Raw genomic sequence first — 24,852 nt, forward strand, 5'->3', positions numbered from 1 at the left:
TGAAGAGTTGCCCAATGCCAGTGGGGCTGAACTGAGATGAGGAGTAAGTCAGCATTTCCTAAAGGTACCAGTGAGAGTGAATCAACTGGTGTGAATGTCCTGAAGGTATCTGGGCCAGCAGACACGCCACTTCCTCCCTCGGAAGGCAGGTGCAGACAGAGGGCAGTGACACCCAGCAGCACCTCTGCCATCGTGGGACCAGCGGGCTGGCGCTGGGTGACGCGCGCTGTCGGCGTGGGATGGCCTGTGCCAGACAGACCATTGCCAAAGGAGCTCCCACCAGCCCAGACGAATTTAACTGGGCTGAGGCATTCGGACAGCAGTGGGGAAAACAACCACAGTCCCCAGCCGGCCACTGCCTGCCCTGCACCGGGAGCCGCGGGGGGAGAGGCTGGGCAGGGGCCCAGCTCAGGTATCCTCCCGGCCTGAGCTGCATCGTGCTCACCCATCCCAGCTGGAAGGGAGGGAGCAGGGCTCCTGCTGGGGCTCACGTGGCAAAAGAGGCACCAGGAAACATTTAATCAGTCCCAACAACAGCAGTGCCCCTCATTTGTTTCAAGGTCTGGTGAGACGTTTTGGGACAGTGTAGTAGCCCTTAGTAAGTAACCACCTTGCTGAAAAACACAAAGGCATTATAGTAAGTTTATCAGACATGAATTCTTTAATATAAAACCAGGCATTAAAATGGATTTCGAAGACCTGCCATCCCTTTCACTTTTGCAGACTTCCAGGTAAAGGAACGTTTCAGCCACAGCAGGGACTGAACTACTCCACCCCAGTACAACACAAAATGAGCCGAAGAGCAGGGAGCAGAAGGGAAGTTAAAGTGCAGATGACCGTGTCCCTCAGAACAAGGCTCCATCTCAGAACTGGCATCAAATAGACTAAACGTTCTTTAAAAGGAAAATATTTTGAATTTTATTTTTTCACGTTATTATCAAGTACACAATTACAATAATGTCACACATCCCTATATGGTTCTATGTATTTTGTTTTTTTCTTTTGTCTTTTTTACAAAGTGTACAGAGGGAAGGACGTATACAATATTTAACAGGGTATTTTCTACAGAACAATAATTTATATTATGTCCTTGTAAAAATCTGTACCTTTTTTAAACATTAAACTGAAACATCCATTTTATAGCATTTGCTAAGCAAATTATTTAAGAATTAAAACTAACCTGTAACTAATGTCAGTACATTAACAATAGCTATAATTTCATTTTCTCTTTATACAGACAAATACATTTTACAAAATCCACTTGACCAAACCCTTAATTATAAAAAAAAAGTTTCAACATTGTGCTTTAAAAAAAAAAAAAAAAAAAAAAAAGAAAAAGAAAAAAAAAGTGTGTATGATTCCAGGCTACGTAAGAGAAAGAAAATGCGTAAAATTGTGTTCTTTGTCTTTCAGCTTATTTAAAAAAATAAAGTTCAAAGTGGCTAAAATCCTCAGCACTGCTATGGGAATTTATTGTACACTTTCCAGGTTTCCAGTTAGAAAATGCTTGAACGTAAGAGAGGAAAAAAAAGTAGTCACAGGTGGGTACTTTGCAAGAAGCGAGTGGGAATCTCTGCTGGGTTTTACTGCATCTGGTTTGGCATCAGCAGGCAACGGACACTGCGGCCATGTAGGAAATCCACTGGCTTCAGTGGGGATTTCAAGGAAGGCACAATGCAGCACAGCCAGGTATTACACGCTAAAGGGTCACGGCCCGCTAGTAGCAATATTACACAGAGCACACCGGGCAAGTGTGGGGGCACTGCAAGCAGGCAAAGAAAGAAAAAACCACCCTACAACACAGGCAGTGACATGGCATTGGGCTCTCCTGAACTGCACACTACAGACAAGAATTTCAGCTTACAGTGAGACAGGAGGGATGAGCAGTAGGGGCAGGACTCGGTAACAAGACAAAATACAAAAGGCCTAGAAGATGCACATCCAAAAAGGAAACCTTTGTCTCTCCTATCACCCCAGACTTAAAACCATCACTGTAATTCCTGTTTGATTCAATTGGAAGTTCACCTGCCTAGAAACAGGAATTAACACTGGCCCAGGCTCTGAAGCCTCTCCATTAGTGAATTGTTGGTTACAAATCTATCCTAATCTGGCAGGCAGCCAGGACTGAATTCTGCAATCCATCATGAAACAGTGGCTGGAGTGGGAATTTGAGCAAGGGGAACAGGGCCAAGTCCTAAAATCTGGCCTGTAATTAAAATGGCTTGGGTTTTTTGCTCCACAGTTGCTGTTAAAGTACATGACTTTAGTGCTTGGTACATTTACACAGCAATTAGCAAATGATATGGCGCTACTTTATAATAGTCTTCAGGTGGCAAAATTGCATCTAATAATTGTAATATTCTCCCAGCTGTTTATAAACAGATTAAAAGAACTGGGTTAATTCTGGATACTGTACTAATTAATAAACAGCAGCTGAACACAGCTACTAATGGCTCAGGAAAAACATTCAATTTAGTAACAACTGCATCTTTCATAAGTTACTTTTCTTATTAGGGATATCTACGTTACAACATCTCTACTCCTTATGAACTCATCTGCTCCGCTCCGTTCCCTTCTTAAGCTCTCACTGTAAATATCTGGTTTCCAAAATCGAGGCACCTCTTGGTCTTAAATTTTATTCTTAAACAACTAACAATAAAAATGTGACTTGAACCACAAACTGCTCTTTCAAAGAAATACCAACATACATAAAAGCATAAAGTTTGAGGTACGTTTACCAGCACATACAGACAGTTGTGATGTATTGTTAACTCTGCAAATGGAATAAGAGTATTTTACATTTCCAACATTGACAGGAGTAAAGCGGAAAAAACCCAACTCTTTTGTAACACACAAAACCTTTCAAAGACAAAGAAGCACAGAACAATAAATGTAGTATTTGCACATACTTTAAAATTTGCCCAGGAAAGATAAAACCAGCCCCAAACCATTTTTAATGTATTTTTCTTTTCTGAAACCAGAATGAAAACACGAAGTGAGACTTGTAACTCCTCAACCAGAAAATAGTTAACCTGCCACAAAGTGTATAGTTAAAACAAGACAATCAGGTGGGCCCTAGTGACTTTACTGTCAACATGACAATTCCCCATTTTATACACACCTCTGACAATTTTATCAAGAGAAATTTCGTATTTTTAAAATTCACGACAAAACTGCATTAACATGGACACTGTGAGTATCAACGAGGTCAGTAAGATAAATATACTTAAATAAACTATACGGTTGAAAAATTCAGTAAGAGACAGGGTTTACTTTATTAAATGCAACTTTATTGTTGCCATCTTTTCTTCATTTATTAAACAAACTGAATAGAATTCAGAACACGCTATTGAACAAAAGGTATAAAAGTCAACTAGAAGCAATAATCCTATTTTTATACAGCAACAAATCAAATGCACAGTATTTTTTTTGTGGGTTTTTTTTTTTGTGTGTGTGTGATCGCAGGTGATTGGCTTTAAAATAAGCTAACTGCCTGAAAGGCAAATTTCCTTTATAATTCCAGCCATAAGTCTGTGAAAGAGACTTTAAGGCAGCCCAACATCTTTATGATGTCGCATAATGTGCTGGTTCTTCTCTGAAGGCCTTCGGAACCCTTTCTTGCAATACTCACACCGGTGAGGGTAGTCTTTTGTGTGAATGGAAATCACATGCCGTTTGAAGCCTGAGGCGTCTGTAGTGCTATACTCACAGTACTCACACTGATAAACTTTCCTGCCACTGTGTGTTTTCATGTGTTTTTTCAGCTCGTTTTGTTGCCTAAAGCCCTTTCTGCATCTCTTGCACCTGAATGGAAGATCCTTTGTGTGAACTGAGAGTATGTGGCGACTCAGAATGAACGGATCTGCAATTTTAAAGTCACAATGTCTGCACTGGTGCAATTTTTTACCCTTGTGAGCCGCCACGTGTTTTTTCAGTTCTGAAGGCCTGTGAAAGCCTTTATCACACATATCACACTTATGAGGATAGTCTTTTGTGTGGACTGAAATTATGTGTCGTTTCAGATCACTCGAGTTTGAGCTCTTATGGTCACAATGCAAACACTGATGTGTTTTACTTTCTTGATGCATAAGCGTATGCTGCTGTAGCTCTTTGGTATCTGAAAAAGTCTGGAAACAAATATCACACTTCAGCGGCGTTTCCTTACTGTGTTTAGTCTTTACGTGGGTTTTCAAGTTGGAAGAGTCGGCAGATCGGTATTCACAATATTGGCACTGGTAGGGCTTCTCACCAGTGTGGATCCGCATGTGCTTCTTGAGCTCCGACGGATGGCGAAACCCTTTGCCACACTCCACGCAAATGTGAGGAAAGTTCTTGCTGTGGACAGCCAAAAGGTGGTGACTCAGTAACCCTTGTTCTGCTGTCTCATAATCGCAGAATTTGCACTTGTGCATTTTATTAACTCCTTTGTCCCTGTGCACCATCTTGTGAGTAAATAAAGTTCCTGCATGAGAGAAGGTTTTCCCACACTCATCGCATTCAATAAGCTTTTCTGTTTTGTTGGTCAGCTTATGACTCTCCAAGTGGTTATGTAAACTTATTTTTTTATTCGTAGTGTAATCACAGTCTGTACATCTGTATTTCTTCTTAGTAAGAAGGTGCTCCGGGTGGTTTTTCATGTGCCTTTTCAAGAAACCTCTGGATTTAAATTTCTTTCCACAAATCATGCAGGGGTAGACTGTCAATGGATGACCATCAGGGCCAATGATTATTGCTGAAAACAACAAAAAAACCCTTTATCAGTATTATACAACAAAACTACACTTCAATAAATGTCAGGTGTTAACAATAAGATGAATTGTTGAGTAAGATGGGATACATACATTTTACTATACAATAAACAAGCTTGTTACTGAGTTAGGCAGAAGAAACTGAGGGAATTAATACTTTCACTCATTTTTATTACTAAGAGAAACACTGTTTTTTGATGGAGACAACCAAAGATGTTCTTGACCTCAAATAATTCTGTTTTGAAGAATTCTGACTGAGTTCACACATTAAATACATGCAGAAACCAATGGCTGGTGCAAAGAACAGCAGCCAGCTTGTTAAACTGAGTATCATCTAGTAAGCAAAGCACATGATCTTCTCTTGACTCTCCACAAATCCGCAGATAAAAGTTTAATCTGGCAGTTTAATCACCTACCGCTGACTACTATTCAGATGCCCCCAAACTAACACCTCCTTCTTATGCCATCTGTCACAGCTACAATCTGAAGAGGTACCAAGCAGGAATCAGTAAGAACATGTTTCACACACAGAAACCTTAAAGCTTTGGAAATTATTTGCACTCATCAGTCTGGTTTGTTTACCCTGAATTTGCCTAAGCACGTTTAAAAAGCTGTCTTTTCCAAAAATTTTTTATAAAGAGAACTGACTAGCTGGAAATAGAAAAGACCAACTTTAACCTACACAGTTTACTAACTCAGGGCTAAACAAAACAGAACTCCTACAGTTAAGTCATGATTTGGAAGGAAACTTTTAGCATTATTTAAGGCAAGGCTACTAAGGAAAACAGCTGTGTGGTTTTTTAACTTTATCAAACCAAATAAATATTCTGACTGTAATGCAGTAACAGCAGAAACCAAATTTTGCCATAGAGAACTTACGTTCTTACAGATGAAAGGAAAAAGATAGGCACAAACATTTTATTTCACCATTAAAACAGAAAAGGGTATAGAAGTTACCCTACTGAACATTAATATACAGTGTTCAGACTTTTCAGCTACCTACTGAGCTGACATAATGAAATGCATTCTTCTATGTATTTTCAATAAAGACAAAAAGGGTTTTTAAAAGGCACTATTACAGAACACTGTTTATCTAACATCACCTTTAAAAAAGTTCCATTAAACATTAGAACTGGTGTGGCAAGTTAAGTATGCAGGTTTCTAAGCTTTTGCTATAATACTGACTTTTTCCTGTGTCAGAGATGGTTTCCATTAAAACACCTGCCACAATCCAAATTACCCATGTATTTAAAATTTGTAAAATAAAATATGCACTCATTTATAAAGCAGAAGTGTTGTCAACCAAGTAATTCCCCAAATCCCTCTTTTTACAAGACACTCCACATGCATCTGTTTATGGGCAAGCACCTGGACGAATGAGAGTAGAGCCAGGCACCACATACTCACCTGTCTGATACTGTCTGGACTCAGGTCTCCTCTTCTTCTTTGGTTTTTGCTTGGCCAGTCTCCCAAGTCCAGATGACTCATCTATGTGCAAAAGAGCACTTGCAGTGCCATTCCGACTTTCGATGCCATCATTATTATTACCTACCAAGTAATAAGTTTAAAATGTATTACCTACCAACTAAGTTTAAAAGTTACCTACCAACACTACAGGTAATTCGAGCACAAATTCTACAATGGTAGCAACAGAAATGATGAACTATTATCTGGACATTCAATCAAACTGTGATCATGTACAGCACAAGCTGCAAAATGTCTCACTATGTAACTTAGGAATTATGTTTGGTATTATGAGCATTAGCTTTGTTACCCTAATTTTACAGGAGTACATAATGTACAGAAATTAATGGCTTTCCATTACATAGAGAATTCTCCTTCAAATGCAGCATTTTTTGCATCTCTTTGGTTGTTAATTATACCCAAAATGTTTAACATTAGTATATATAATAGCATGTCACAATATTTACTGTGCCCGATTTTCTTCTCAGTCCTGAAACACATTTGTGTGTGAGCCCTCATTCACTTCTGTATGTCTGAATTCACCTGACTGAAGTCTGTCACACACCAAGTTTCTGAACTGGAGCTGCAATCAAAGAATCCTTCTGAACAGCCCATTAAGTGGCACACAAAGCGCACACTACTTATACACCTGATGCTTTAGCACTTACAAATTCTTTCTAGTGGGAACAAAGAGCATGCTCAGTGTTGTGTAACAGAAAGGAGGACACAGTCTTTGCCTCACAGAGCTTTGTGTTTAATACACAAATGGTATCACTGTATGTAAAACAAACATGAAAATTATCAATTACATTTGAGAAGGTATTTACTGGCAATTAGTTTAACATTGGTGATTTAAGGGCAAAAGTAAACTTTAATCATAAATGTTGTGGTCAAGTATTTACCTGAATCAATAAAAGCCAACATTTCCTAGTGAAAGCAAAGCATACAAATAAGACAGGAAGACTCAAGTGGAAGAAAGTGCAAGATGCTCAATAGCTGTTCCTTTAATATGAGAGTGCTGAGAATTAATATTCATGATTAATGTAAGGAGACTCAGAGCCAGGCAAAAGCATGTGCAGAGCCTGAAGAGTCTCATCTATATGGTAGCTCAAGTGTTCCTCTGCCATTTTCAGGCCTTCATGCTTAATTTCTCCCTGTCCCCACCATCTCTCATCCTGCATGCTAGGTTGCTTACTCTTGACAATGGAACCACTCCCCTGTTTCCTGCATTCTTAAATTCTCCTTTCAATTCCATCTCACTGTTTTTAATACATTCTGCTCATTTTCTCCCCCTTCTCCAAAATCACTGAATGCTTAGTACACAACTTGTTTCAAGTTCACTCAGTTTCATTTTTAATTCCCACTCAGACTGGCTTATGTCATTTCCTTCTCTACTCAAACTGTGTTCACCAGTATATGGCCTAAGATAAGGCATCGGGTGCTCTACCATCCAACCCCTACATAACTTTTAAACACACTGCTCCCTGGGATCTTGCCCTTCCTGACTTATGTCCAAGATTCCAGCCCCACTGTACTCCCAGCACAATTGTCTGCTGGCACCATCACCACAATCCACATCATGCAGACACGTAAGCTTTGTCCTCTACCCCACTATTTCTTTTGTTTTGTTTAGAAGGAGAAAGGGGCAGTAGGGCAATACAGAAACATTTTTTTCAGATGAAATTGTGGTCTTAAGCTTACAAAAGTCTTGGAAATCAGTTTGTGCACCAGTTGGTGTTCAGATACCAGGTCCTGCATGCTGGAAATACTCTCAAGGAGTTCTGCTACAATTTTAACATGTTTCCCTCCAACTTCTTTTCATTAATCAGTTAATTACTGCCATTAGTGAAATCACATATATATATATATGATCCTTCTAGAAAGCACTTAAATAAAGCTAGAGCTCCGTGTTGCTTTTCACTGCTACACTGAATCTTACATATTCCCACTTGCCTTTTTTTGCTCCCCCCCCAAATAAAAATACTCAGTTCTACTCCAAAGCCAGCTCTCACTGTGTCCTAAAGATATGAAGAACAGATGTACTTGAGATATAATTTTTTAGCTGGAAGTTCACGTATTTCCCCTTTTACATCATGAAAGTATGAAGGAAAATACCTGTTAAATAGGAGCAAGAAGAAGCCTGCCTTACAGCTTCCCTCTTTCTTTCTTTTTAAGGCTCATTATGCTAAGAAACCATTCTTAAACTAAAGCTCTAAAAACAAACACAAAAGCACAAATATTCAACACTACCCTCCAAAAACCAATCCCTGACACTTTGCTGCAGTGTCACCATGAATAATTCTTTTGAGTACTACTTACCATAAGCTGCTGCCCAAGCTATGGGCATGAAAGTTTTAATTTCGGTGTCATCGATTTGCTGTTCATGGGCAGCTGCTGCGTCCTCCTCTCCTACAATCACTTCCATATAAACCTCATCAGCTATTTCTGCAACATCTAAGAGAAAGAGAAGTAAAAAGAAATTATAGGAATGTTGCACTGCTGAAAGTGAAAATCCCTGTTCCCAAAGGAAAGCCACCTACTTACTTAAGTCTTCGTCTTCATGCTGAGAATCATTTACAGTCATGTAAACCATTTTCTCCCTTGGAATACGAATACTGCTATTTTGATCGAGCAATCCAACTGCGTGGTCATTCTCTGGCTCGCTCTCCACAATGTCTACTGTGCCCCCTAATTAGGAAGACCAGAGCAAAATATTTTAAATACACTTGACCAATATCTATGCTAAACCACAAAAAACTGGAAGTTTGTCACTCTTTGGTACCATACTCATAGGTCTTTACAGACCACTTGAGAGAAACCACAATCTCATGCAAAATTTCAAGTGTCAGGTCGGAGTATTCTCAAACAAGTGTATTTTACCTAAATCGTCTTCTCCAGGATCTGCTTTGAATATATAGACCTTGATGACTTCTGGACAAATGCCATCCACTTTACAAGAGCCACTTTCTGACTCTGCTTCCATGGTAATTTCAGCAGAACCTTCGTGTTCTATCTTACCAGCATCATCCACTACAAAAACAAGTTATTACAATTACCCAGTCATATGCAGACAGACATATATGAAAGACTTTATTAATTTATTACTCAAATTCGGAAGCAGTTTAAAATTAAAAAGTTGTGATAAAGAACCTACCCATTAATTTTTTTTTCATATCCTTGAGAACAGTGACAGTAAACACAAAAATAAATTCAAGCTATTATCTTCTAGTTAAGGGGGAAGTGCAAGAATGCTACAGTGACAAAACTAGAAGCATGAGCACCACACCAGGCAATGATAATAAGGAAACTGTGATCTACAGCAAGATGATGGTAGGAAGAAAGTACACATCACTACTTCACTCTATGGCATAATTTCACCTATTCTCAGTTTTAAATGCTTTCTCCTTCACAACTAATAACCTATTAATTGTTCTTTTCAAAAGCATTATCTGTTGCTTAACCCTGTCTCTAATGCAAGTGGTACTACTGCTGCCTGTCAGACCTGGTTCCCTGCAAAGCACTGGTACCGATGCCTTTTCAGCTGCTGGAGAGGAAACCTGCACGGCACCTTCAGGAAGAAACCCCTCCTCTCTCCTCATGGCCTCCACAGCTGGAGGGCGGAGCAGAGCGCCTGAGCACTGACCTGCCACTGCAGCACTCGAAACCTGTCCACGGTGCCCTTCCTGACAGGGCCCTGCACTGCATTCCTGCTGCAGCCCTGGGTACTCCCAGACTTTGCTCTCCCACCTCCAGAAGGGCACCTGCAACCACGCTCCAGCCTGAACTGCCAGAACTTGCCCAGGCTCCCACATACCCATGGCTGACAGCCAGCTTTAGGAGGAACACACTTGATTTTTGAGGCATACTGTACATGGGCACCTCTCCCCTTCTTACTTTACCAAGAAGAGATTTTCAAGAAAAAAATAGTTAAGTATGCATGCACAAAAATCAAATCCAGCATCTCAAGACCTTTGGAGAATCTTCCAATTCTCAGAAGCCCCAGAAGTTTCTCCAGTGTTGAGATTATTTAAGAATTCTTAACATTACAGAATACTTTTGTAATTTGTGACTTCACTGTCACTCCCTTAGAGTCATGCATGACTTCAGTTCATGACAAGACATGGAATTTGTAATAAAAGTCTAAGAACTGCCCTACAAATGGTGAAGAATTTTCAACTACCATGCCTAGCACATATCAAATACTTCACAAAGTATGCTTACTTTACTAGCACTTATTGAACTACCCTCATAAATCATAGCTTTACTACTCAGAAACTCAGCATTCTTATATTTATTTTAATACATACTTAAAAAAAAGCTCAAAATGTTATTACTATTATTTTCCTGCCACGAAGTCAATAAATTAGTCTTTGAATTAGATAAACTATCACATGTTCTGTCTCATGTATCAAACACAACTGTATTTAAGTACAATTTCTCAATCAGGCATCATTACTCACAAAAAATATGAACAACAATAAATTATAAACCACTAACATAAATTCATCTGTCTCTCTCCTCACCAAAAGAACAGCAGAAAAAACCATTAAATGCTCTAATGCCAAGATCACGATCAGTGGCCACAGTACAGATTGTTTCAAGCAGTAGGATGTTTTAAAAATTACTTTGTGTCACAGGACAACATAACATCTTGTAGCTGAGACCCCAAAGCATTTAGAAGTAAAAACCTTAAGATGTTCTTTTGAATCACATTAACACTGTAGCTCCACAGTGTCTATATTCAGTTACAGACTTCCATGACTTCTTTGTCATATCTGTGATATACCAAATGTCATTGGAACTCTGACAAAAAAGAAAACTTGTTTTTGTTCCTACAGTACATTTATGTAGTTGTTCTCCCTTAACTCGGTTGTTTCCAGTGTCAGGAACATGTATTTGGAAGGCTTTCAAATCAGTGTAGACTGACTTTACAACTCTGAAGCCGAAAGGGAAGTCTGCCACCAAGATCAACTGATGCTGGAACATACCCACAAGGAAGGAAAATCATGGCTGAGTCAATCAGAGAGAAAACAAACCTATGTGCATGATATGAAACAAACCCATTTCTTTTAACCAAACCAGAGTTTTTTACTTCCATTTATTTATGGAAGTATCCATTGATAACTTTCACACAACAGAAGAATTCTAAGTCTTAAAAACATGCTCTATTTATGCTTTGAAATAAGTTCTCCAAGATTAAAAGTATTATTTTATCAAACATAATAAAAAAATTGTTACACAATTTAGAGTTTGTTAATCCCTGAATTCCCTTTATATCCAACATTGTTTTAAAAATACAACAACCAGTTTAAATATTTATTTAACAGAGCCATTAAACTGTAAGGAAATTGATGTGTAGGCAGTATGAGGCCAACTTCTCTCATTCAAAAAGAAAAAAATTCACTCTTGACAGGTGGTAATCATTTAAAAACTGAAGTCCCTGATGGGCTTGACAAGCAGTAATATTTGCAGTGTAGGAACAAACAGGTAACAGGATGAAAAATAGGGTGGAAAGAAAAAGAAAAGAAAAAAGATAAAAATCAAAGGAAGAGACAAACGAGGTCGAAGAGAATGGGTATCTATTACAGAAAGTACCATTTCCAAGGTATTTTGTCCTATGGCTACACAAGCATTTATTTATACTGATTCACTGATGCTCTGGCAGCATTTTATGAAATTTGCTTTCTATTTAACATTTGCCCAATGTTTCTGCATTCTCAATGTAGCTCAGTCTCTCAACCAGAGAAAATTATATTCCAAAATACTTGATTGATCAGTGTTTGAAGTTGGAACTCTGATGATATTAATTTTTAATTCAAATTTGTAGCCCATCGAGGGGTCCCACAAATCACCATCTATTGCTGATACTCTCTCATATTGCTCCTCTTTGACATTAACAACAACAACAAAGTTACTTAAAAGAATTAGTTAAGCTTCTAAGAGACCACTTCCTTTTAAGTGGAGCCACTGAGCATTACTAAACTAATCACAAAAGTCACATGCTAGAAAAAAGTTCAGGCTAGCATTACTCCAGTGCTGTCATACCTTGTGCCTCCATTTTATCAGATATGAACTGGACACTACAAACTTTAAATGTCTGGATTTTTCCCCCCCCTATACTAGCTGGTAGCTTTAATTCCGTAAACAAGTGGATACAGACTAAATCTCAGAGTTAAAAAAAAAAAAAAGAAAAATTACTAGACACAGTATTATTTTACATGAATTACAAGAATGCAGTCTATGGTTTGTTTGCCAAGATTCTTCACAGACGTCACTGATTAGAGCAGCCTGCTCTTTGCATACTATGAGCTGCAAGAAACAATTAAATAAGTATGTGCTTCTTCAATACTTCAATAATTGCTTCCATATAAAAATAATGCTACGATTGTTATTAAAAGCACAAACAGATGAGACAAGTGTCACACAACATGTAAGAAGTGGCATATTTAAAACCTGTCTAGTTAGCACTTCCAAGGAAATCAACAAGAAGAGACCAACAGGTAAAAAAAGGAATAAAGAATAAAGCAAAGAAATAAAAGATACAGGCAACAATAACAACAGATTCCATGTGTTCTACCACAATGACAGCATTTGTTTCCTAGAAAATACTAGATTTAATTTTTAAAATCATATAATAAACTAGTAACATCCAAAGAACAATTATCTCCAGTATCTCTACCCTTCTATTAAAACATGTCCAATGGCATTTTTGGGACAGAAACAAGCTCCTATGCATTGATAATAACCCTATATTTAAAACACTGTTGGAGTCAGTTTCCCCATACAGAAGCATAAATGTTAAGCCAAGATCCTGATTTGCTTAAATAGACCATCTTTTGTTTAACTGTAATACATACATCTTCCCCAAAAAGTTGTTTTTAGCTTTTTGTATCAAATATTTGATGGATAGGCAGATAAAGACTTTGTACCCTTATAGTGTTTAACTTCTAATTTAAAAATGGAAATACAACTGCTGTTATTTTTAATGGATTCTGTAACTATTTAAACTTATTCTTTCCTACCATTTCTCCTCTACATGGGAATAATGATGAAAATAAAAGGATTGTAAAAAAATAAAATTCACTTAAGCACAAAGATACCTTCCATCTTTTTCAAGTACCCACTGCTCATTGCTAAAAAACACACCAAAACAAACAACCTAAGGAAAAGTCTCCCTATACCAGTTTAACAGATCTTAAAAATGTGTCAGTGGAGCAATTAGACAAGAATCATCTATTGTGTCAGCCTTTATGTTCCCAAATGGTTTTCTTAGCTGCTACAAAAATGTGTATCATGGGATACTTGTCTGCTTACAAAATAAACAACACTATTTAAGCATTCTTAATGAAAAAGGCCGTTACTAACTATTCTCTCTAAAATAGATTAAAAGCATTCTGTATTCCCCTGACTTTGTTCAGTTATTTGTGATAGAAATATCTACTTCATTCAACAGCAGACAATTCCTAGTCCACTGAAGAAGTTATTTTTACCATACAGTTACTTATTGAATGGCAAACCAGGTTTCCTAATCTGTGAGAAATCTGCTCTATTTTCATTTTAATCCTTTACACAAGAGTATATCCTATGCATTTAAAGGTCCCTCCAGGGTAGTAATCTAGTAGAGGTGCAATTCCTGAGCTCCAAACTGGGATCCAACACCTGTCCTTCTTGTCCTCTGCCACAGCTCTGAGACATCACTCAGCCCAAGGTAACTCTTATTTCCATCACCTCTCATGGAGGCCTCCTGAGCAGCCTGAGCTGCAAAACTGCTGGTGCCACTCCAGTGGTCAGACATAGGCATGGCAGAAAGTTCTGCCTCAGAAAGAAAAATGTGATTTCCTGCATCTTTAGCAACCTCCAGGGGAAAAGAGAGAGATATTTATAATAAAACAGCAATTAAAAGCATTTTGCTTTCTTGACTCAAAGGCTACCGGGTGGCCCAAAGGGAAAGCATGAACCTCATGGCTTGTTCATCAGATCCACTGCTTTCAACTTAAACATCCAACAAGGACAAAAAAAGGATTGATTTTCATAGGCCTAGGTGAAACCTTTCTCTCTCTGAGTTACCCTAGGTTCTGACTCCTGTAATGAAATGTGTTAATTCAGATAAAACAAAGAGACATGTCTAACTCAGAGAAAAGCAAGGAGATGAATGGGTGGATGGATGGATGGGCGGATGGGTGGATGGATATAACACAGCTGCCATATTTGCCAATATTTAAATTCTTAATGCTGCAGTTTAAGCCTTGTGATGCTGCCCTTCACTCTTTCCAGACTCCTCTTGTCAAACTTTTGCGCCTCACAATTTTTACTGCAATAAAGAGTATATCACAATGCAACTTTTCATCTTATAGAATCAGTTAATGCCAGAGGAGGTGTCTATCTTTGCCAAATGGAATGAAATCAGATGAAAGAAAAATGAAATCTCAATTTCCATCTTATTGCCAGGCACAGGGCACTGCTTTCCTTGGTTAGTAAATGCAAGATGTTTGCTTTTTTGACAAACACCAGTTAATCTCACCACTACTGTTTGACTTCTGGAAAAATTATTTTCCAAGCTACCAAACAATTAGTACCAGTGTGAGTCACAGCACAATTTATACTTTTTCCCGACTCAACTCATGAACTGGCTTGTTATGGAACATGTAAAAGGAAAAAAAAAAAAAGATTTCTTGAACCTCCTTGCATCTTTCTCAAGCTACTAACTAGCAGGTTTGCATTCTTAGTTGAATGAGTATCTGATTCTGCTCTGCTCTATGTGCCCCAAATCAATCATGGAACAAAAATGAATCTTGAGGGCAAAGACAAAGTATCCAAGAAAAAACTTAAGTACATCAAAAAGTAACTGGTGATATAAAGCTGTGCCAAGAAACATTATCTTGAAAATGAAGAAAGCAAAGGCATATTAATGCCAAAGCTAAATTAAATCTAACTGGGAAAAGAAGTATTAAAATACTGAGTTCATTTAAGCACAGTCACAGAATTAAACCCACAGAACTGTATTCTTTCAAAAGACAAACCAGTCTGAAACCAAGAAAGAAGGCAGAAACACAATATTTTTTAAAAGTACACATAGATTAGTCATTTCAAATCACGTATTTTCAGGAAAAAGAAAATGATCTTAAGAAAATCTATGTATACTCAGCTCATTAGGAACAAAAACGGAAATGCTTAAAGAGAGCTACAAAATTGGAAAAAACAAAAGGATTTTGACAACAGCTTCCATTGAAGAAAACAGACAGAGAAACCTATGACAGAAAGAAAATGAAGTGTCATCCCCTGCTTTTCAAATGCCTATCTAAAATAAGACATGCAAAGGCATTCTGAAGAACATAGTCTAGCTCCCAGATCTGGGATGCAGCAACATTTGGCTACTGTAATGGCAGACAAGATTACATTCCAACATCTGCCCCTGCAGTTCAGGGAGGTTTGCCAGAAACAAATACAAATTTACAAGCTGGGATGAAAAATCCAAAACAGGATTGGCTGATGTGACCACCTTTTAAAACTAACTAAGTTCAACTGAAGAACTGAGCAGGCATCAGATCAGTGAACACCTCCACTGCTGATGCAAACAAAAAAAAAAAATAAAAAATTAATTCGAATAGTATTTTTCATACAACAAAGAAACTGTTTGGCAAGACAGCCTTTACTTGATGGAAAAGCACCAGACTCTGCCTTCACAACCAGAAGAACTTGTTATGCAGGCTTTAAACACAGTAGGTGGTAGTAGGGACTTCCCTCTAAAATGAACTGTAGAACATTAAACACAAAGAATGCATATTTTGTAGGGTAACGATTATTTTAAATGTTGGCTTATTTAAGGTTCTGAATCTAAACAAAGTACATTACAAGAGACATTTAATAATAAATAAAGTATGAAACTGCAGAAATACAGAGAGTATCCCAGCACAAGTGACAACTAAATTCCTGTGTTTCCTGCCAGTCACCACTTGTTGACAACTGGCACATCTAAGAAGACTTCCCAGCTAGGTAGGGATCATCCAAAATGGCCTCTACCAAGACATTCTGTCCTCGTTCAGCCACTGCCAGTGATGAACAGGACACACATCCACCCATGCCTCTCATGTGCATTTACACAGGCATGGTTTGCAGAGTGCTCCATGGCAGCAGCCCCAGAGGCCCTGCTCTGCTGCAGGAGGAAAACCTGCACAGGAGGAGTGAGCACAGACAGGAGCAACAGCACCTTGAAGAGCTACAGTCAGGGATATGGAAGACGTAAGGATCACCACCAGCATCAGACTTCAACTATGCATAGGCAGATTATCCAGTTTGCTGTCTAACTATGCAGCAGGTGCAGAAGCATCTGAGCTGCTTTCATCTGATTTAACTTGGGCCCAGAATCAGAAAGTTTTATCTGTACCATACTAGACAAGAGTGCATTTATCAGTCTGGATCAATACAATCTCAGAACAGATCCCCTGACCTATTTCACCTCAGTACAATCCTGCAGTTTAATTTACAATATTTTGTGTTATCCATATTTTGCATTATCCCACTTCATTGTTTTCCCAGATAATAGAGAATTAACTGTACCTCATATAAACTCAAAACATGGCTGCAACAAGGTTACTCAAGGAACTCAAGAGATGATAAATTAAGAAATGCAGTGATCCTAGGTAAGGAGAAGCAACATTAAAATTTGTAAGTACAGAATATAAAATTAAAACAAGTTATTATACATTTCAAAAACGTGTCCAAAAGTAAAGACGGGAAAAAAGGGAGAAAAAAAGGAAAAAAAAAAAAGAAAAAAGGTAATTGAAGCAGAGCGCGAAGCACACCTCATCGATGGAATCATTTAACACCACACAAAACTGAAGTGCCTGAAATGGCAATTAAACAAACCAGCCTAACAAGGCTTTTCTATTTCTACAATAAATAAATGTTCAGCAGTGACACTTGATGTTCCTAGGTGCTGCACTGAGTAATCACTATAATAAGTAACATACTTAGAGTAAGCTCTAGTTCACTGGATATCCTCAGTAGAAAAAGGATTGATGATATGCTCTATTTTTCTCCACCCTCTGTTTAAGTCTTTTGAAATACAATTCAAATGCATTGTGCCACTGTTCCTAAGGGAGATTAAGATATTCACTTCCCAGTTATGAGCAGCAATAGCTACTCTTTTTGTTAGCTGCATATCTCTTTGCTTAATCAAGAGAAGAAAACACATCCTAACAGCAAAGAAAACCATATTGTTGTCTGTATCCAACAGTAACTGGGGTGCAAGAGGCAGGGGTTTAGCAAAAAAACAAGACAAGGACTGGATTTTCAGAAATCACTGTTTTTTACTCTTTCTTTTCCATGAAATATTTTTGTTTCCTTAATGTCTTGGTAGTCACCTTAGTAACCTGCACATATAAGCATTTTTAAACATTGTCACATTAATTTTCTTTCAGTTCTTATTAAGTATATGGCATTTGGTTTACTGGAATTCTTACTCTTTTGTTCATGCTATAAATTGCTACAGAAATAATTTATAATCAGATGTGCATTTGCCAGTGTTTCTCTCCATTAGCTTCACCAGAACTTTTAGCTGGTGTACATTCCTAAAAATCCCTCCATGTGAGTACATTTGTGAGATCTGCATTTCAATAATAAATACAGAAACTCTGCTCTGGGTATTGTCTTAAGCCCTCCCTCAGATATTTCAAGCCCATATCATAAGAACTTTGATGGCTTTACCCACACACTTACAGGAAATCATAAGGTAATCATCACAGTTGCCCTTCTCATCTTGATGTTCCACAGGGATTCCATTGGCATCGATCACTGCCTCTGATGCACAGTCTGCCACCAAGACTTCCTCAGAAACAACATCTGTTCCCAGAGTATCGGTGACAATATCTGCTTCTTCAACGTTATCGTGAACTACATGTTCTACGTGTCCAACTTCGGGTACATGCATTGACTCAGTTGTCAGTACATGTTCTGGTATAGACATTGTCTCTGCTGTTATATCAGAAGCTAAAACATCATCTGGGACAGTGCAATGAGCCAAAGAAACCTCTTCAGCTACGTCTGTGTCCAGCACTTGTTCAGGAATAATGACTGTTTCAGACACGTCTGGCTCCTCCATGATATCTGGGCACTGAACATCCTCAATAACAACATCCTCAATGACATCCTGGATTACTACAGAGTCTGGATCATCGGGAACAAAATTGTGCACAGTTATATCTGAGTCGACTACATCTGAAACAAATACTGTTTCCTGTACTTCCACAACAATCTGATCTCCATCCATATGTGCTGCATCAGCTCCTGAAAAACACAATTAAAATAGCACTTCAATGGTAAAACTGTCTCACATGAGGTGGTTAATAATTGAAATTATTTCTGTTTCACTTCAACTTTTACACTATGCTACAATTTAGTAAAACAGGCATAACAGCATATGAGCTATTAAGATAGGTAGATAAAGCAAGCCCTCAGTAGATGTTAACATAATTAAGATGAACAAGATTTTCTCTCCCAGAAAAGATTTGCAATTTTTAGACTCTCCCCCAATACCCAAACAACTATTACTTGACTGAAAGAACAGTAGCTCATTCATATTGCTCTGAGTAATAAAAACAACCCAAACTCAAAAGCGACTACTCTATACAAAAGCATTGATGCAGCACAGCACTTCTAAGCAAAGGCAGAATAAACAACAGTCAGTTGCATCTAATGTGAACACTCTTATCTACATATTATCTCCTTACAGACCTGTTGGATCAAAAAATGCATTTGGCTCATGTGGCTGCAATTCAAGCCCATCTTCATCCATGGCCTTTAACTCTCATCAGTCACAGTGTCTGTAGAAGGTAAAGAAGAAAGGTTATTTCACTTGTATTAGATGAAGAAGGTTGCCTCTGCCTATGCACTGAAAATCTGAAATTTTTGGTGCATGGAAGTTAACACACAGCACCTCATGACTTTAAGATGAACCAGATTTCACTCAGGGTCCCTCAGTTTGGGATTCCAGCAATACTACTCTGGCTGACCAAACACCCAGTGTCTGAACAAGAGTGTGAAGTCCAACATTCTGGGTCCATTTCTCAACACCATATGGCTTCACAAACACAGAAGCAGCTCATAAAGGAATGTGAAAATACAATTTCCTTATCATCTTAAAAAAAAAAAAAAAGAAATTAAGACAAAGCCTAGACAAGTTCATACTCAAGTCCCTATTGGACAGGGAAGAATACAGAACTGTCAAACCATTAAGGCTCAGTATGGCAAGTTAAACATAGAAAGCTCACTATCTGAAATGCACACCAGTTCTGATGTCCTGATGTTCATACTCGGGCAGTCATCAAGACTTCACTATTATGTCACTTCAGCAACTGAATTCATCAATGTAAACTGCTTTCAGAGCATAACATCATATGTTTTCAAACCTAGATCTGTGAATATTTTCAAAATTCTTGCCCCAAGACAAAGTACTTAAGTATCATAAGTTAGTTCTCAAAAACTACCAAATGTCATGTTCTACCAAAATTTTTGAACAGAATTATCAACAACATCTTTTCAATGCATAATGACTTAGGATTTTAATCTTCTTAACAAAAGAACCAAACAAGACCACAAAGTTAAAATACTTGCAAAAATGTGAAACTGCAATCTAAATTCTGCTGCTTACATATGTGCATTACAGTTAGGGTCAGGCAAACCTAGTTAGGTAAAATGCAGTCTAACATAAACTTGTACTACTCCCTTGCACTTAAGTCCAACTACTTTTTTAAGTGCAGAATGAGCAAGAGGCAACAACGTTCCTTCACGTTTCTGCTTGTGTTTCTGTAAAAGTGGAAGATGTTATTTTTCTTCCTCCAAACATTTCTCACAGTGACAGGCAGAAAGCTCCCCATTTCTGTGATACTTTCACAAAAGACAAACAAAATATCAAGATTCTACCCAAGGTTTCCATAAGAATCATAACCTTTCCAAATTACATTAACTAACATTTACATTCATTATCAGGGAAGCTGCTATACAAAAGAAAAAACTAACTAGTACAAACCACAAATCTAAACCCATAATCTAGAACAAGTATTTTCTAAACTTGCTCCACTTTTTAGCTCAAATTTTCTCAACTCTTCACCTCTGGAACTCTCCCTTGGGGCATTGTCCAGACTCCAGTGCAGTCACTTGGACCTTGTCCCTTACAGAAGTTGAGGGAGAAGTACAGCCAGACATTGAATTGGAAGAAAAACAGTGGCACACTAATAATTTTCCAAGGTGTTCTGCATCTGTGTGAGGCTCAGCTGAAAGGCCTCTATATTTTAAAGACAGCTGTGTTAACAAGTCATTGTGGTATCCAACTGGACATAAATCGCCTTCCAATTACTCTGACTGTCAAGCACTTCCATCAGAAGTGCCCACTATTAAGAGGAACAGCTCTTCACCCAATGCTTTTTTGACAACCAAGAGCAGAAGAAAAGGCTCTGTTTCTCAGCCTCAGATGCGAGAAATAGCTTGACTGATGGCAATCAACTTCTGCCATGCCACAGAAACAAGAGCAGAATAACAAAATCCCATACAGTAATTCAAGCAAGAATTATTCATACCCAAATTGCGTTCCTTCCATCTATTCAGTATACACCCAGCCAGTCTACTACCAATGTCCTTCCTATTCATCTTGTCATATTTTGTGTTGCCTTCACTGTTTAGCTTCTTCTCTTCTGTGGCTTCTTTTCCAACTTTTTGTGTGCCTGCACCAATATCATGTTCATTACCTCATCTGCTCATTTCATCCCTCCAGCTTCTAACTACAGTACACTCCCGTCATTCACACAAACCTCTGCTATTCATCAGTTTGTAGCAAAGATTGTATCAGCAATTAGGAGATTTTTTTTTTTGTAGGAGGCAAAGGGGGACTAAGGGTTGGCAGAAATAAAACTGCCTCTCTCCTCAGACAATACACATATAAGAAGATGGAACTCTCTGAAGAGTTCAGATGCCCTTTGTGCCTGTGCTTTTGAGAGCTGTATTATCATACACATCAGCCTCTGATCTGCTGCGACCTGACCGGCCTGAAGTGTCAGTTCACCAGTAGCTACTGGAAGAACTGGCATTCATTTTCTCTGCCTCCTGCTTTCACCACCCACCTGACCATCACCACCACAAATTCCTACTTCTTATGATTCATGCCTGTACTTTCTCCAGCCTATCTTCTCCCTAAATTCCTCACTGTCTCTGTGAGGGATGCGCTCCTTCACTGTCCTTCTCCCTATCCTCTTCACCCATTAGATGCAGGTCTCCATCGCTACTTTCCATCTTTCTGGAAGTGCCCACTGACACTATCTCTTCTCTGTTATTCTTGCTGCTGCCTGGATTCCAGGCAACAGATGCTAAATCCAAAATGTCCCCGTGGTGCTCAGGAGGTCCAGTTTCACAGCAGTGACAGCCCAGCACACCCTCCACCTGCACACTGTGTAACTCTGGCCTCTTCTGTACTGGCCAGGTCTTCTCACCTACACTGGCAAAACGTGCTCGAAACAAAGGTTCAGGCTCCACACAAACCAAAGACACTTCCTGGGCACATGGGCTTTCAAGCATGAGTCTTAAAAGGGCAACCAACATTTGCTTTGGTGCTTGTTCCAGAGTAGAAAGAAACTTCAGTGCTTTCACTCAGTGAATCTCTTACTAAATAACGTTTCTCATAATGTGCTTTTGCATCCAGACCCAGCCAACACATCAATGTACCTCAATTCTTACCCCTGTGCAGGACCATAAAGAGTTTAAACATGCTCTACAAGGGCACAGGCCCCACATCCATAGAAATTTGCTGCAAGGAGAGGACCAGAAGAGGATGCAGACGTTTAAAACAGGAATTACCTGAACTACCTAAAATAGTAAGTGCCCAAATCAGAATCTGCAGTCCAAAAAGTCATGAAGTAATTTGTCTATGGTTGAAGTAAAAAAAATACAAAAAGATTCTGGAAATCACGTCAAGGTTTGAGCATTCTAACCAGGAGATGAGAAAACACTGCTCCTTCCTGCTCACTCCTCTGAGCAGAGGGCAAGCACAGGGGCACAAGATGAGGCCACAGAAAGGAAGGAACACCACAAGGCTGCGCACCACCAGCAGCTCCGTGACACGAGAAATACCAGAGCTGCTTCTTGCAAGCACCACAGTGAACATCTTCAATTCCTTGGCAAGCACCCCAAGCTCTGTGGTACCATAAAGGCTAAGAAGCAATTCCAGCAGTTCATTTTCCTGCAAGTCTCTCTCTTCCTGCAAACTCCTCTCAGTCCTTCCAAAACATTATAGCTGACACTTACCTCAGGACCCAGTTCTGGCACTGAAGCCAACAGAATGAATTTTTCACTTCCAGCTTGGGAACCCAACCTCTCAAAGAAAAGCATGTGCCCAGCCATGTCCCTACACTTACTTCTTCTCAACTATGTGGCTCTTTGTTCAAATCTCAGGAATTCCAGTAACACTCTTCTACCACTGTGACAAAAAACCTGAGGCACGCAGAATCAGATTTTCTATCTCTGAAAAGAACTAAGCATCTCCACCTTTTACTTGGCTTGGGTACATGCCAGCTTAACATGGATTGAGAACTAATACAACTCTGCAATACACTTAATTCTATCCATACAGTTAGTTTTTACAAACTGTTTTTTACCTATTTACTCAGAGACTTGGCTGGTTTTGGCTTGATGCAAATCAAGGTAACATTTCCAAGTCGAAGGACAGATGGAAAATTACATGTTCATAGAAGAAATGGTATTGCTATATTAGCAATAATATTCCAAAAATGATCATGACAACAATCAGTCAAGAGAAGCAATGCAGATAGTGCAGTAGTCCTGCAACATTACAGATCCTTGACTCAAGAGACCTAGCAAGGTAATCAAGATAAAATAAAAAGAAATAGACAAGCTGTCATGTTTTAAAGAAGGAGCAACTTTAAAAATAGAGTTCCTTAAAACAGGTTTAATATTCCACAGAAACTCTCAGTTTCTCTGCTCTCACCAAAAAATGTTCAAAAAAAAAAGGGGGGGGCAGGAAGGAAAAGGAGAAAAAGGGGAAACTTCAGAAAAGTCATCATTGTGAAAAAGAAATACATAACACAGTCTTTTGCCTACTCTCAATTTGCGATAAGGCCTTAAACCAAATATCCAGGCAGAAAACCTCTGACAAATCAAGGTATAAAACAGCAAAATTCCCCACGTGCAAGTGCTGGCCCCTACCCACGCTGGGATGACTTAGTGTACAGCCACAACCATATTCCCGTCGTGCCTTGCTGCATCCCATTAAAAATTGCGGCACGCCTGGCATGTCCCAATTGGGTCAGAGCCCCGAGCCACCGAGGCTTCGCGGTGCTCCTGAGGCAGCTCTGGGCTCAGTCCACGCCACTGCTGCAGTGTCACAACTCTCCTGACGTGACCCACTTGTGGGGAACTCAAGGCACACACAAGCACAGTGCCCTCGGTCGCACACACACGAAAAGCAAAAAAAAAAAAAAATACTCCTTAATTCCTGCCTTGAAAATAACCCTCGTTATTACTAGGTGGAGAAATAGAAAAATAAAAACGATGTTATAAATGTAACAATGTGATCGTTCAGCTGCTAATTTCTTCATGCATCTCCCTCAGCTTTGGCACGAGAATCAGCGCTGCTGTTTTTATTGCAATTCCGTAAAAAACCCCCCTCAAGTCATTCCCCTCTTTGTTGTAGTTCAGTAGTGGGGTATTTGCGGAAACCGGTTAAAGAAATGGGTTTTCTCCAGATTTCACTGGGATGTTGTGCACCAGACGACAGTAATTCTAAAGGAAATAAACTAATTCTTAACGAAACGTAAATTAGGGAAATGACCGATCCCAGGCGCACCTTTGAACCAGCACCAAGGGGGGTCCCAAGGGGATTAGGGGGCTGCTTACGGGGCGAGTGGGCGAAAGCGGCTGCGGGAGAGCTCCCGGCGCTGCCGAGCCCTCGCCGCCCGAATCCCCAGCCGGAGGAGAGGAAGGAGATGGCGGGGCAGGAGAGGACCCGGCCGGCAGCCCCGGCGCGGCCGCGCAGGGAGCCGCCGCGGGCCGGAACGCGCCTCGCTCCGCTGTGCCTCGCAGTGTGGCAGCGGGAGGCGGGGAGGGTGTGGAGACTGCGGGCGGTCCCTGCCGGAGCCCCGAGGCTCCTCCGCCCCGCCCGGCCGGGCCCGCGCGGGGCCCCGGCTGTGCGAGCGATTAATTCAAGATGGCGCCGGCGCCCTCCGCCCCCCCCGCGCGCCGCCATTTTGTCTCCTCCTCCAGACACCTCCGAGCCCCCCCCCGGCCGGGCCCGCGACCCCTCACCGGCCCCACTCGCCTCCCCCCGGGCCCGCAGCCACCCACCTCCGCTCCGCGTTCCTCACACCACCTCCCCTGCCGCCCCGGGCCGCGCCGGGCGTGCGGAACCCGCCGGCGCAGAGCCCGCGGCCCGCTCCTGTGGCGGAGCCCTGGCGCGGCCTAGCTGCGGCCTCCTCGCGGCCTGCGCCGCGGCCTGTGCGGGCAGGGGGAGGCCCGGGCCGGGCGGGCGGCAGGGCCCGGCCCGCGGCTCTTACCGTGCGGGTGGCGGGCGGCGGCGCTCGCTCGGCGCGGCCTCTCTCAGCGCGACTGGGCCGAGCGCGGCGGCGGCGGCGGCGGCTGC

At 40.2% G+C, this 24,852-nt stretch overlaps 1 protein-coding gene across 4 annotated transcripts; it reads right to left on the minus strand.

The window, feature by feature from the left end:
• Positions 1-916: 916 nt before the first annotated feature.
• ZFX (zinc finger protein X-linked) lies at positions 917-24,852 on the minus strand. Of its 4 annotated transcripts, none has more exons than XM_069035597.1 (8): positions 24,767-24,852; positions 18,945-19,033; positions 17,931-18,497; positions 9,093-9,242; positions 8,757-8,900; positions 8,532-8,666; positions 6,156-6,296; positions 917-4,732 (listed from the first exon to the last, which is right to left on the minus strand). In XM_069035597.1, the coding sequence occupies exons 2-8, from the start codon at positions 19,003-19,005 to the stop codon at positions 3,546-3,548; spliced, it is 2,385 nt and encodes a 794-aa protein (XP_068891698.1). In that variant the 5' UTR covers positions 19,006-19,033; positions 24,767-24,852; the 3' UTR covers positions 917-3,545. The 4 variants fall into 4 exon arrangements, with proteins under 4 accessions (XP_068891698.1, XP_068891769.1, XP_068891946.1 ...); XM_069035668.1 differs by lacking the exon at positions 24,767-24,852 and adding an exon at positions 24,558-24,693; XM_069035845.1 differs by lacking the exon at positions 24,767-24,852 and adding an exon at positions 24,111-24,363.

The sequence above is a fragment of the Aphelocoma coerulescens genome, chromosome 1 (genome assembly GCF_041296385.1).
Source record: "Aphelocoma coerulescens isolate FSJ_1873_10779 chromosome 1, UR_Acoe_1.0, whole genome shotgun sequence".
NCBI lineage: Eukaryota > Metazoa > Chordata > Aves > Passeriformes > Corvidae > Aphelocoma > Aphelocoma coerulescens.